The sequence below is a fragment of the Setaria viridis genome, chromosome 9, assembly GCF_005286985.2.
Source record: "Setaria viridis chromosome 9, Setaria_viridis_v4.0, whole genome shotgun sequence".
NCBI classification, from domain to species: Eukaryota; Viridiplantae; Streptophyta; class Magnoliopsida; order Poales; family Poaceae; genus Setaria; species Setaria viridis.
In genome coordinates this window covers 11,189,852-11,203,700 of record NC_048271.2, presented here as the reverse complement: position 1 = coordinate 11,203,700, position 13,849 = coordinate 11,189,852, and the positions used below count along the sequence as shown (strand labels likewise).

The window sequence follows — 13,849 nt, the reverse complement described above, 5'->3', positions numbered from 1 at the left end:
TATCCAATCACACACGGGTCCTAGCTTTGGTGATGCTATGGTTGAAATTTGCCCCTGGGATGTACCAGAACAGCAACAATGAATGCACATATACAGAAATGCATTATGCATGCGTGTAAGTACATAATTCCCAGTTGCTGCCACAAATGGTCTTAGTCAGCGAGCATTGCCTACTTTCACTTCCTGGACACTTGTTACAACTTCAGCTCACCAGCTACCGCCTAATACTATGTACATCAGACTTCAGGGAGAACTGATCTTATCAGCGCTTTTGTGCTCTCCAATAGCTGCCTCGTATCATTTGAATCATCGTCATTAACAAGGTCCTCCCTGACACACCTATCAATCTCCAAGAAATTCTCACGAAGAGAGTCGTGGGTAAGCTGCAGCTTTTCCAATGCCGAAGTGTTGTTCCCAAGTAACCTGGCACAAACAAAGCGAGTAATGCCCAAGACAATGTCGTACTCTGATCTTTGCAACATTAACTGGAGGGTGGACAGGAGGACTCTGCCCACACAGTCAAGAATTCTGGGGCTTCCTTTCTTCAGGAGGATCACCATCATTTCTGCTAGCTTTCTAGATGAAGGCGAGTCCTCACCCTCTGCAGCCTGGTCACTTTGCTCATCCTGGACAGGCTCTTTGCCATCAAGAAGCTCATTCTTTGCCACAGCGGTGACCCACAGTGGTAAGCAAGAGTCACCAAAGTGGCAGGAGTTGGCAGCCATTTCATTCTGTGGTCCCATGATCCAGCGACATACGAGACCCAATATGAGAACAGGTAGCCATTGCTTCAAAGCAGAAACTATGCTCAGTGCAAATCTTGAGCCAGCTAAGGACTCAACAGAGGGCACAAGATCAAGAAGATCATTGGCAAGGAAGAAAACCTCCTCTGGAGGGCTTGACTCCTCAGTTGAGCTTGATAGCACCAAATGGATTATCTTGGCTGCGTATGTAAAGGAGCTTCGTATAAGCACCAGGGCGTCCTTCAGATCATCTCCCTTGAAAGATGAGCCCTGTTCCTGATGCTTTTTGATGGATGATATTGCATATTTTGTGTAGGATGATGCGAATTTGAGGCATCTTATTTTATCATCATCGACCAGCTTTATGGTGGTTGTGTCAATGATAAACTTGAGAATTGAAGTGCCCAGCATAATTGCGTTAACTGTGCCTTTCACTGTGTTTCCTGCATAAAGTACATCACCCACTTAGTCAAGAGGCATCAGGCAAAATTCTGCGGTATCCATAACATTACACTTAAATACACACATCCTGGTGACAATGGATGGGTGAATTACACCCTTTTCCTTGTTTTCAGAAGATCATAGAAACAATTAGAGTTTTGAATGCAAGAGTCAGTTTAAATAGACTTTTCACATCTGAAAATGTAAAATGTGGTATATTTATACCTTCGGATGCTCTTTTCTGCTGATCTTTTGAGCGTGTAGCTCTTGACTTTGATGGTGGATTCTTAACAGGTGCATTTAGAAGTTTGTCGAAACAATTCAGCAGATGATCCAGTGACCGATTGGCAGCTGATGACTGAAACAATGAAATTTACTGAGAACAAAAGATACACTGATTGGCAGTTGATTACCGAAACAATGAATTTGCTGAGAACAAAACGTATAGCAAGATAAAGTAGAGCTTTAACAATTAAAGGTAAAAGAAAAAGATTGATACGTAACCATCAGAAAGCTATGAACACAAGTGCAATTAATAAATATTATTACCAGTTTCCAGTGAAGTTTCAACTGATGAGTATACTAGCTATCAAAATTTTAGTACAAACTGTGAGATCCAAGTGTGGTGGAAATTTGGAAGTGGAACGCACCTCAGAGCAGCTTCCAGGATCAACATCTGGAAGGGCATTATATGTAGCCAGACTCAAATAGGCCAACACAGGTGCAAGGTCTAAAGAGTCCAAATATAGGCACTGCTCGACAAAGACTTGCGAAATGACCTTCAGAGAGGAAAATGCAATTTCCAAATAAGAAGATTGCAGAAAGGAACCTCTAAGTTCTTCAGCTTTCACTATTTCATTGATCTGCCATGCTGCCCCAGCTGCAACAGCAAGCTCTTCATTACTGACTTTTGATTTGGATGACCCCTTTCCAAGAATATGGTCGTGTGCTTGCGTTTTCCTAAGTAACTTCCCTTTCTTCCTCCTTGAAGGTGCGACGGGGCATGGCGGAGGTTCAAGTCCATAGATCTCAGCAAACTCAGAGGCTTTAGATTGTAGAATATCTGTCAGTGCTTCAAACAGTTCATCACAACAACCACTCAAAACTATCAACTTATGTGCTGCAAGCGCAGCTTCCTGACATTCTTCTTGCTTTGAAATCCTAGCAGCATTCAAAACTATACCCATGCATTCTTCATGAAGCACAGATAAATTATTAGGTAAAACAACTGGAGCAATACTAAGAAGAGCAGCCCGGGCACCCTCAGAAACAACGGTTTGAAGGACCAACCTTAACTTCGCATTTAAGAATTCTCGCAAAGTAGACAAACTAGAGTGCTCCTCAGATAAGCTTTTTATAAGATTGACAGAAGCAATAATAAGACCATCAATCTGGTCTGAGTTAAGTCCTGTTCGTGATAACGAAAGAGTAATAGAGAATTTGACTAGCTCAACAATAGACCTTGGGGATGACCCTTCAGACAGAGCAAATTCACAAAATCTCGCCCCAGCTGCTGGTGACCTCTTTATTAGTGCAATACAGCGAGCACATGCTTCTTTTGGGCTCAACTTTGATGGAAAATAAGAAGGAATGAGGAGCTTTGTAATTTTTTGAGCAATACGGGGATGATCATTTGCAAGTGAAGACAATAGAGTACCCAGGCCAACAACCTGCAGCAGAGAAAGGTATATAAACAACCTACATGAAGATATTAAAAAACACTCTAATATGCTTAACCGAACAAATTATAGATGTTAAGGTTATTGAAGTTCATAGCATAGTTTGTAACAAGTACTATACCTTATTGTATTGGAAAGATCGAAGATCACGAATAGCTAAGAGAAGATCAACAGCAGCAGTTCTGACAGACAGAGCAGTATCTGAGATCATATCGCTTAATCGTGGGAGTAGAACTTTAAGTATTTCATGACTCTGTGGATTGTCAAGCAAGTATATGAGACCATTTAGCGTTGACAGCCGAACCTCATTGCAAGAATCCTTGGACATGTCGTCAACAATTTTACTCAGAAATTTCGAAATGGTTGGGGCAGGGACAATTTCCCAGTATTGGTTAAGAATACGGCAGATTCCTTCAACAGCAACTGTTCGTATTTCTGGGTAATCATCCATGAGGAGCTTGTCTATCAAGAAGAACTGCTTCTCTATAAGAGGATCATTAACATCCTTTGTCACATCTGGATCTTCAAGGGGAAACAAATCTAATAGTAGATGTAAAGCATTATGGCGAACATTGGAGTTCGCAACCTGCAAAACAGTATCCACAATAAAGTTCAGATAAGGCAAAGAAATTTTGGTTAAAATGTGAATAACCAATTCAGTAGATATTATCATTAGTGCAACATAATACATGCTTCCAATATTGAACTGTAAAGCAGAAAACTGATCGAATAATTACTTCAATTTTTAACAAATCAAGTTGAAATTCAATTTAAAATTATCGGTTTGCCATTGTCATTTCATGATTTATTGGGACATGAGAGGAATATAATACACTGCTCACAGTATTAGAGTATCATAGTGATCAATAATTTCTTACATTTCATGATAAACCTAATCATACTAAAGAACGAGTTCTCAGCTCATTAATGTGTGAACTCAGCACCGAGTAGCCTGCATAGGAACGCAACTAGGCACTGGGTGCCGTCCTGCTGTCAACCTAGCACATAGTGCAGTCTAAAAGTCTGTTGTGGTCAGCCAAGCTTATATATGGCATTGATGTGTCAGCAACATTCAGTAAACTGTAGTGTAACATAATCAACAGAGTAAGCAAAGTCTACTCAGTGTTTCTACTATCTATCATTTCATCCCATTCCTGCTGGAATTATTACTAGTCAGTAGTGTCACACAGTGCCAATACCACTAGAGACGAATAAGGCAAAGCATATATACCTGCAATGAGCGGAACAGCACAGGCTCTGCAAGCCGGAACACCAACTTTTCAACCCCGGCAACCGCCCTCTGCTCAACAAACACCCAAATGATCTTCCTGGCCGCCTTGGCCACCTCGTTGCTCCCAGCGTGCACAGCAGCCTCCACCATCCCCTGCAGGAAGGCCTCCCCGACATCCCCCCTAACCCAGCCCCCGTCCTTCCACGCCCGGAACACGACCTCACCGTAGGCCACCACGGCCGCGCGCTTGGCGTTCGTAATCCCCACCTGCGCCCTGACGAGCTCCAGCCCCTCCCTGGCGATCCCCTCGCTGACACCGAGCACGAGCGCGAGGAACTTCCTCCCTTCCTCGGCCTTGAGGAAGAGCGGCGACACGAAGCAGCGCAGCAGGAGCATCTTGAAGTCGGAGATGCTCTGGTCGTCGTCGTAGTCGAGCAGCGGCAGCGCGTCGCGGAGCGCGAAGAGGCGGCGGAGGACCGGCCTGGCGCTGGAGCCGGAGGTGAGCGCCAGGGCGACCAGGTAGGGCAGCGTCTGCGCGACGAGCGCGTCGCGGCCCGGCGCGTCGGCGCGCCAGGCGAGCTCGAAGCAGGCGGCGGCGAGGGCCGCGAGCGGCGGGTCGGCGGTGGCCAGGAGCGCGAGGCGGCCGTGGAGAAGCTCGAGCGGGCGGATGAGGTCGTCCCATCGCGGCGGGTGGGATGGGTGGGTGAGGAGCAGGTGGAGGAGGACGGCGGGGGCGCGCGGCGTTGGGGGCGGCGGCGCGTCGGAAGCGGAGGCGGTGTCGGTGGGGGGAGCGAGGGCGAGGGCGAGGGCCTGCGGGAGGGAGAGGAGGAGCGGGTGGGAGGCGGGGAGGGAGTGGACGAGTTGCTTGAGTTGGGGTGGGGGTTTGAGGGCGGTGGTGCCGGCGGCCGGGATTAGGGTGCCGGCGAGGGCGAGGAGGTCGGCGGCGGAGGATGGGACGGAGTCGTCGGCGCCGGCGGGGGTGGAGGTGCGGCGCGGGCGGCGGCGCGTGGGCGGCATTGCGGTGGGGATTGGGATTTTGGGGTGGGGGTTCGAAATGGAGCGCGGGATCGACGGGGAATTTTGGAGGGGATGGTCATGGAGGGCAGGGGAAGACCGAAGAGGAGGATTGGAGAGGAAGGAAGAAGAGTTCGTGGTGGGTTTGGGCTCTCTCGTGCTGTGTAGTGGGATGGCAGCAAGCGCAAGCAAGAAGCGAGTGTGGATCTGAGCCCATGGTTTAGATGGGCCGGATCGCGCTGTAAGAGAGAAGAGCAAGGGGACAAAGGCCCACTGAGAACTTGGAGCCGTTGGACAGACTCGAAGAAATGCGTGACATCATGGATCTGGTGGGCCCTCGTAATGAGCTGAACCGCGGCCCGAAGGGTCCAGTGGACAGTTTATGACTGGCTGACAGTAAGGTCCTTTAAAAAAAAGAAAGAAAGAAATGAAGTACATTGGTATCGTCTAGTAGCCATTCTTATGCATTGACATATAATTTTGAGACGATTCAATAGGCAACCCGTACAATGGGTTATCTTATAAGTTGTCTGATAGAGCTATATAATTCATTAATTTATACATATAAAAAAAGAAATATTATAAGTTACATGGCAATAACTCATACCATGGTCGTTGAGTTGTCTCGTAATTCTACAATTTAGCTTATGTGGTGGTTGTTTCATGAAACAACGACATCTTTCTCTCTCCTCACTCTTTCTCCTCCACATTGTCAAAAATCCTACGTGATACTGCATGAGATGACCTATGAGACCGCTAATTTTTTCTTATGGACGAAATCGAATCCAGAAATTCCTCCGAACAATTAGAATCGAGTTATACCTAACACGAGAAAGCTCCTTATCCTCTCTTCAAAGTTGCATATAGGTAACTGTTGCTGCACATCCAACATATTCTATTAATCATCTTCTTCTTTGGCTGGTCTGTTAATCACCTCCTCCTTTCCCTGGCACCCAATGAGCAAAAACAGCGCTTTATTTAGTCGATATATGTGTTGTACGGCGACTGTCTGTTTGGTCTCGGTCTCCCATTACCCGCGGTCTGCTAGCTTTGCGCGAACAGTGAAACAAGTGTTCAATTGAATGCCGGGCAGTCGTCCATGCAGCCTGGTCACTGTGGTCAGTGGAGTGTCGGTCCTTCCGTCATCCCTGTATGGCGTGCCGCTGGCAGCAGAACCGCAGAATCCAACGCCACAGATTCTGATGAGCCCTTTCGTCCACGGCGTTCGCTGATCCTCGAACCACGCGGTCACCTGCTATACCTGCTGCAGAGACCCAAGGTAGCATAGCACATCAGCAGATGGTCAAACACTCAAACTGACGACGAAGCTTGCAAGCACCATCGATGATCGATCTCTGTTGCTGTGCGTCTTCCAGTGGTGTAGAGGCCGATGGCAAGTGATGGATAGAGATGACACGTACGATCAAGTGCAGGGTGCGTGAATGCAGCAGGAGCTACCGAGCTGCTGCCACTGCCATGACCTCAAGTACATCCCGTACCGTCCCGCGCGGAGCCGATCCCCATCGATCGCGTGGTTGACTAGCTACCACGCATTGCTCATCCTGCACGAGCAATGCACCACCAGTCAATGGAGGAGGAGGTGGATAACGATCGGCCCCGAGGTATGGCCGGCCGGCAAATCCGTTCCGTCGGAGCCTCGAGTAGGCATTGTTGCACGGATCTCCGTCGCAGCTTTCGATCGACAGCCACGCGGCGATCGTCACTCACAGTTTCCCTGCAGGCTGATGCAGGCTGCAGAGACTAAAAGGAGAAGAAAGAAGAATAGTCAAATCGAGCAAACAATGATTCTTTGACCGCGCCAGGCCACTGCATCCACCGTGCACGATGGCGTTTGTTTGTTTATAGGCTTCCTTGCCCTTCCGGACCAGAAAGAAATCCCTTGCCACAGCAGCTCGCGCGGTGTGCACGCAGAGAGCGTGCTCGACGCACAGGGCCATACCCTGCTGCTGTTGATGCGAATGCGAGCAAGCCCATGCGTTGCTCAGGCTTTCAGTTGAGGCTTCAGGCTTTTGACCCCCAGCTGTGCTGTACGCTTGCATCTCTCTTGATTCTTTCGATCGGGAGATCGATTCACATTTGCACGCCGAGGACAGAGATGCACTTATCATTTCGCATTCAAAAATTGGGAACTGGGGTCATGTGCGCGCGCACCAGCACCAGTGGAAGTGAGTGAGGGTTTGGCTGGATCACAGTATACAACTGTATGTGCGTGCACCCTTCTTTTGGCATCCACGTGATGCGCACCCCAAAAAAAACATGCATGTAGCAGCATGGTGTGCTCGTACGTTGAGGTAGAGACAAAATGTGACAACGTCGTGTCGTAGAGCCGTAGAGGATAGAGGCCCGACTACAGTATGTATGATGCAGGTGGGGTCCGTTTGGTATGAGCCTGGAGAGCTGCCGAGATAGGCAGCTCGATGCAGCCCCAGCGCCAGAAATCGAACGTCTGGGAGCAGGGGTGGATCTAGTGGGTTAGGGGGATGTAGCCCCACTCTATTGAAAGCAAAGGAAGAGGAGGAGAGAGGAAAAGGAAAAAAAATTGAAAGAGGGATGGAGATGGAGGAGGAAGAAGAAGCAAACCCTCTTCGTTTTGATCTTGCCTCCGCCACTGCTTGAGCGTTGTCTGGTTTGGGCAGGTTTGCTACGACCACAACCAAAGAAGTATGTATTGCTTAACCTTCCCTTTAGGTTGTGGCTTAGTATCTCACAATGCTTTTTCGATTGCATCGGTGGTAAATGAGGAGTTACATGTTATACTCTTGCTAGGCAAAAATTTAGAGCCAACTATATGGATATATGGACAACTATATCGATATATGGAGGTAAAAACAACGTATCAGTCTTACACGTAACATGCGACGGAAATGATGGGTGTTAGATAAACGTAGTCGTCAACCTGTGCTCTCACGTGCAGGCTGTATTTTTAAGAGATATAAGTGCTAAAATCCTGCTATTACTAGCCTGCATGTTAATCCATGATGCATCTTAAAATTCTAAAACAAAACAGAAACATTCGTCATAGAATTATCCACCACTGTGACTATGCAATATGAAGGCACGGCAAATCCATCGTTACAGAGTAAGAAGCTACATAATAGTAGTTTCTAGAAGAAAATTTTGTCATATTTTTTTAATTCCTACCACTTGGCACTAAATGTCCAAGTATCTCCTCCTATGCTATTGAATAGCCTGTAAGGCCATATGAAATAATTAGTTTATTTGATAACTATATATATGTCAACTAATTTATCTAACTTGATGCTACGAATGGTGCTTTTTTTTTCTCGGACATGATTACCGTCATTGGTTCATATTCCGCCAGCTGACTGATCAACGCCGTACAAACAGGGGTTACAAGATAGCGTTCATTATCGTTTATTTTAAAATATATAATGTTTAAAACAAGTACATTAGTTTAAAAATAATCTAATTTATTTGTCCTAGACGTCATAATAGAAGGAACACTTTAGTTTAACATCCGTTATCCCACGAGGTTGTTAGTTGTTACCCGCCCGATGATCGAACCGAACAGTACTGCATCCTCCGCGCGGTGCGTCTCCCCCACGGGAGCGGGCGCCGTGTCCCCAATCGGGCAACCCCGCATGGTCGCATGGACGCCGAAAGTACATGGAAAAGCGCCGGCGTTCCACTGTTCATATCAAGATTGCAGTGCGGCTCCCTCGCATGTAACAGTAGCATCACCGAACATGGCAGACCCAGGTCGCAGAAGAAAAAGCCACATTGGATACTGGCCGCCAACCAAAGGAAGCGAGAAAGGAGAAAGGTCCTGAGTTCTAAACTTGACGGCACTGGCCACTGGCAACCCAAATATCTCTGCAGGCTGCAGCACGATCAACCTAGCTCAGTCAGACCCCAGATGCAGAGGTCGGTGACCAGACACACACACACACACGCAGATCGCACATACAGATACAGGAAACGCACTCTGAATCAGTGAATCCTCATCCACCATGCATCTCAATTTCTCACAAGACCATCATGTAGGGTTTACAATTACAACAACTTGCTCCAAAGAGCAGGAGAAAGAATCTCACGTGCTCAAGGGGCAGTACAGCTCTGCGAGGAACCACCCTCTCGGTCACCATCTCGCGTACACGTCCGCTTTCGGCAGGCATGGGCCATGGCGCTCGCTTGCAATGCTGCTGCAGCAGCAACATGTCATTGCGACCGGCCATGGAGATCGATGACGATGAGCCAGTGCCCCAGTCCCAGTGGAGTGGAATGGCGGGCGGGCCTACCGCGCGCTGCGGCTTCCCCGATCCGGAGGGAAGTGGAAGCCGGAAGGCAACGTGCAGCTCTGCAGCAGCAGAAGTCTCACCGCCTTGCGCTGCTCCAGTGCTCCTCCTGCTGCTGCTTTATGTGTGAACACATTCGAGTGAGTTTTCTTGAGCTCTCCTCTCCTCAGGAAAAGCTCGAACTCAGCCATCGCCACTCTCTTCTCCCTTTTTTTTTTTGTCTTTTTTGTCTTTTTTTTCATCCTCTCTCTAGTCTCGCCTCGCGTGCGATCTCAATCTCACACAAGAACCAAACCAAACCAAGCCCTCCATCTCCACTACAACACGGCGGCGCTGCCGATCACCGATTATTTGGCAGCGCCGGGCGGCGATCAAAGAACTAGAAAAAATCAAGCGAAATTAAGGAAAAAAAAAACCCCACTAAGAAGATTAAGATTAGCTGCGTGCGATCGGAGCTCCGGCAAGCGTAGGACGACTGACAAAAACGCGCGCGTCCAGTCCGGTCCCGGCGGTGTTCCTCACCGGCCGACGGCCGGCAGCTCCAGCAGCCTCGCCCTCTTATTGCTGCTAGCCGCGGCCGCGAACGAGGAGGACTCGTACGTGCTGCCGGCGCCGACCGAGTCGGCGCTGGTGGATGGCGGCGGCCTCTTGGCCGTCGTGCTCGTCGCCGCCGACGAGTTCGAGCTCGAGCTTAGCAGCATCAGGCTGTGGCACGCGTACACGTCGTCCTGATCACCGGGAGAAAAAGATCATTGAGTTGGTTGCACAAACGATGTGTGATCGTGGAGACTTGTCGGATGAAACAGAGTAATTACGAGCGAGTGATGGTCATGCACTGACCTTGTCGAGCAGGCAGGATGGAGAGAGGCTGCTGATCTTGGACTCCAGCGCCTCCTTTGTCATGGCGCCATGGGTCGCCGCCAGAATGGCGGCGACGGCCACCGTGGACGGCCGGTAGTCGAGCACGCTCGCAGCTGCAGAAAAAACAGAGCACGGACCGATTGCTTTCTCAGAGTCATTCCGGGACATCATCCAAAACGGAAATCCATGGACACGGTTGCCGGTAATTAGCTAGCTAACCTTCGGCGGTGGAGAAGATGAGTGCGGCGGCCTTGGCGGCGACGATAACGGCGCCGGCGCCGGCGCCGCCGTTGCCTCGGCGTAGCCTGGAGGAGAGGCAGGGGAGGTAGTCGAAGGGGGTGACGCCGCCCATGCGCCACCCCAGCGTGGACAGCACCAGGAGCTCCATGCGCCGGATGGAGACGCAGCTGAACTCGTACTCATCGTCGTCGGCGCGGAACTCCGGCAGCGCCGGCGCGCGGTACTCCTCCATCTTCGCCGCCAGTGACACGCACGCCACCGCCAGCAGACGCGCCGCCCACGGCATCACCGACCTCTGCACGCACGCGCAATCGCCACGTCAATCACGTCACGGTCCGTCCCGAAAGCAGAGGAGATCGCGATCGATCGATGGATGATGATGCGATTGGTAGTTACGTCGAAGCATCGGTGGAGGCAGAAGCGGTCGAAGTAGGTGACGGCCAGGTACGCCGTGCGGTGGGAGAAGCCGAAGCAAGCCCGGGTCTGCAATGGCGGCGGCCGGCGGCGGTCAAGAGAGAGAAAGAAATGGAGGTAGGTGAGGGATGGAAAGCTTGTGCTTGATCATTCACCTCAAGGATCCACTTGACGGTGTCCCGGCGCGCGCACCGGAACCAATCCTCGGAAGAGGCCATCGGCGACGGCGAGGACGCGGAAGGCGAGCAGCAGAAGCTGCTCTCCTTGGACACGAGGTGGTCCATGTACTCCTCGTCGTCTTCCCCCTCGGCGCCGCTGGACAGCAGGAGTAGCTTCCCGTCATCGGCGCCGTCGGCGAAGCCGCCGTCGAGGTCGGCGCCGTCCTCCAGGCACATGAGGGAGAAGGAGCAGCCCTCCTCTGCTTCCCCCATTATCGATCCACTGTTTCCACCACTCCTCTTTCTTGTCACGCCGGAATCTGGCGATTGTTGGATGAGCTTGTTAAAGAACCATCAGCGTCACAGGCCGGCCTGATCCCGAACGCCGGAGCTGGAAGAGGAGGGGGGGAAGCCGAGCAAGGTGGCTACCGCTTGAGCTGAGCACCCTCTATTTAAGCGTCTCACTCTCCACTTCACTCGTCTAATGGCTCGAAAAATTCCTTCTTTTTTTTCTTTTGTCAATGACCTCGAGGCGCTTGTTGGTCAAGATGTAGTATCGGTTACGCTTCGACTGAATTCATGTCGTGAGGGTGGTGTAGTGTAGTCAGTGCAGGCGAGCTGGCTTGACTAACCGATGGGGGCTCGAAGTTCCGAGCTCCAATCACCGGGCTTGACCGGGCGGTGGCATGTCCGCTTCTGCCCACCTCTGACTTCGAGGTACTTGGAATCGTAGCACCGGCGAGTCCAATGATGTGCACAGCTCGCAGAACCACGGGGATGCCAGCTCTCAGAAACTACTCCCTCCGTTCCGTTCCAAATTACAAGTAATTCTAATTTTTTTAAAAACAAATTATTTCGAGTTTGACTAAATTTATACAATAAAATATTAACATTCATGAAACCAAATAAGCATCTTTAGTTTCTTCATTAAATATATGAATAGTATATCTATTTGATGCCATAAATCTTTATGATCCTCTTTATAATTTTGGTCAAACATAAAATGATTTGACTCTTCAAGATGACTTAGAATTTGGAACGGCAGGAGTAAGTTTGGATTAGGTGCAAATCATTTGTTTTAGTCCCACTTAGTACTGGATAGTACTACTAATTCAACTAATTCAGAGAAAAGGTAGTATAACGCTACTAACTCTAATAATGAATATAGGCCTATTGGGACATGAGTACAATATCTTAGTATTATGACATTTCGACCAGAAATAGAATGTATAATGACATGAGTACAAATGTTTAGGGGTCAGATCTGCATTTTGAAAGTATAATGACAAGAGTATAGATGACACTTGAAGCCAAATTTACGAAGCTAGATGTTCAATTTAAGAGTACAGGGACCTAAGTGACACATCAGTACAAGTTCAAGCACTTAACTCTAATTATAAGAGATATAAATGGTTATATATTATGAAAAAAATATGACGGGCCTTTTAACACCATTGCGCTAAAATGTGATGTCAATCTATATTAAATTTTAAATTTTGATGGCCAAAGCTTAGAAAACTGACTTAGGCTGATTTTTTATATATAAACAATGAATAATTGGTACCCATATTCTTATCAAGATCCTATTCAATTGTTTTTCTGGTGGGAGAGGTATTTCGGAATAAAACCATCTGTGTCCTTTTCTACTAGTCCGAATCACTGTTCTTTTCAACTCAGAAACATAACACCACTTGAGCGGGAAGACCATGATTTGGTTGATACATCACTCCACGTGTCCAAATATTGCTGGTGTAACGCATGTCCAATTTGTTGTTGACATCGCTAACATCACATTTGGAAATCCACCCGTCTCATGAAACTTGCAGTTCGAACTACTTAGGTCAGCTCCAACACTCCAATGTGCAAAGATCTTTTTTTTTTCTCACACGCACACTTGATCTGCTCTTACCTCTCCTCTCTCCCCATTTCACTGAGCTCCCTAATGCCAACCGTTAAATCATAACGCCATTAGATCTGCCAAATTAATTGCAGGTAACCTCATGAGCCCTTGTCATGTGTCCTTGCTTCACTTACCTTACGATGTTGTCACGCGTGCCCTCGTGCTTGGGGATGTGCATCGTTCAACTAGATTGCCTCATTGCAGTTGTACACTCAAATTCTCCGTGGTCAGGTTTAGCGCCAATGTGCGTGTGCAAGAGAGATTAGGATTTTGAAAGGTTCAAAGATGCTAGAGGAGAAGTGGCAAAGATCTACAAATAATTTAGTGGATGTTTTTCTTGCCACCGGAGAATTTTACATCTGTTGAGCGAAGTCGGCGCGTAATGGGAAAAACTTAAAAAACCTCATCCATGAGATATATGAGGCTAAGGTTATAAGAGAGTGCAATTAGTTGCTTTTTATAAGGATAGTGTAAAATTGGACAATTATTCTTAGATAGTTGAGAGTGATAAAATAGACCTAGTTCCATTATTTTTACACGCTTTCATTTGCATGCAAAGTATGAGTTATATACAAGTATTTATACAGCTGACACAAAGAATACAAAGCCCTACCAAGGATCCTTTTTTCCCTATTTCTTACAGGGCTAATAATTAAACTGCGAGGTTCTGTTCCGAACATGCTCTAATGATGCTATGGAATTGTGCAAGGTTAGACTAGATAATTGATAGATTAATTCTAACCGCGGGCAACAGAGAACAACATATGTGTAGCAGAAGACACCCACCCCACTCCAAAGTGATATCCATGGATCTATGTAGTTAAACTTAATGATATAATATTTTTAATCCGAGATACTCAATTTGAAGAATTATTTAATTAAGCTGAACTA

At 48.0% G+C, this 13,849-nt stretch overlaps 2 protein-coding genes across 2 annotated transcripts; both read right to left on the bottom strand.

The window, feature by feature from the left end:
* Nucleotides 1-79: 79 nt before the first annotated feature.
* On the bottom strand, nucleotides 80-5,216 carry LOC117838748 (uncharacterized). The gene is made up of 5 exons (XM_034718898.2): nucleotides 4,095-5,216; nucleotides 2,985-3,449; nucleotides 1,835-2,854; nucleotides 1,410-1,542; nucleotides 80-1,186 (listed from the first exon to the last, which is right to left on the bottom strand). The coding sequence occupies exons 1-5, from the start codon at nucleotides 5,109-5,111 to the stop codon at nucleotides 237-239; spliced, it is 3,585 nt and encodes a 1,194-aa protein (XP_034574789.1). The 5' UTR covers nucleotides 5,112-5,216; the 3' UTR covers nucleotides 80-236.
* A 3,860-nt stretch (nucleotides 5,217-9,076) lies between these two features.
* On the bottom strand, nucleotides 9,077-11,697 carry LOC117836584 (cyclin-D5-1). The gene is made up of 5 exons (XM_034716043.2): nucleotides 11,056-11,697; nucleotides 10,883-10,969; nucleotides 10,466-10,781; nucleotides 10,226-10,359; nucleotides 9,077-10,113 (listed from the first exon to the last, which is right to left on the bottom strand). The coding sequence occupies exons 1-5, from the start codon at nucleotides 11,329-11,331 to the stop codon at nucleotides 9,904-9,906; spliced, it is 1,023 nt and encodes a 340-aa protein (XP_034571934.1). The 5' UTR covers nucleotides 11,332-11,697; the 3' UTR covers nucleotides 9,077-9,903.
* Between the last annotated feature and the right edge of the window lie 2,152 nt (nucleotides 11,698-13,849).

Bases quoted from the DNA above. Each gene is read 5' to 3' on its own strand.
- LOC117838748 (XM_034718898.2), bottom strand. From the start codon at position 5,111: ATGCCGCCCACGCGCCGCCGCCCGCGCCGCACCTCCACCCCCGCCGGC. The intron at 3,450-4,094 runs GTATATATGCTT...ACTGTTTTGCAG, and splicing joins TGCTGTTCCGCTCATTGCAG to GTTGCGAACTCCAATGTTCG. The intron at 2,855-2,984 runs GTATAGTACTTG...TCTCTGCTGCAG, and splicing joins GATCTTTCCAATACAATAAG to GTTGTTGGCCTGGGTACTCT.
- LOC117836584 (XM_034716043.2), bottom strand. From the start codon at position 11,331: ATGGGGGAAGCAGAGGAGGGCTGCTCCTTCTCCCTCATGTGCCTGGAG. The intron at 10,782-10,882 runs GTAACTACCAAT...GCGTGCGTGCAG, and splicing joins GCCTCCACCGATGCTTCGAC to AGGTCGGTGATGCCGTGGGC. The intron at 10,114-10,225 runs GTCAGTGCATGA...CCCGGTGATCAG, and splicing joins CATCCTGCCTGCTCGACAAG to GACGACGTGTACGCGTGCCA.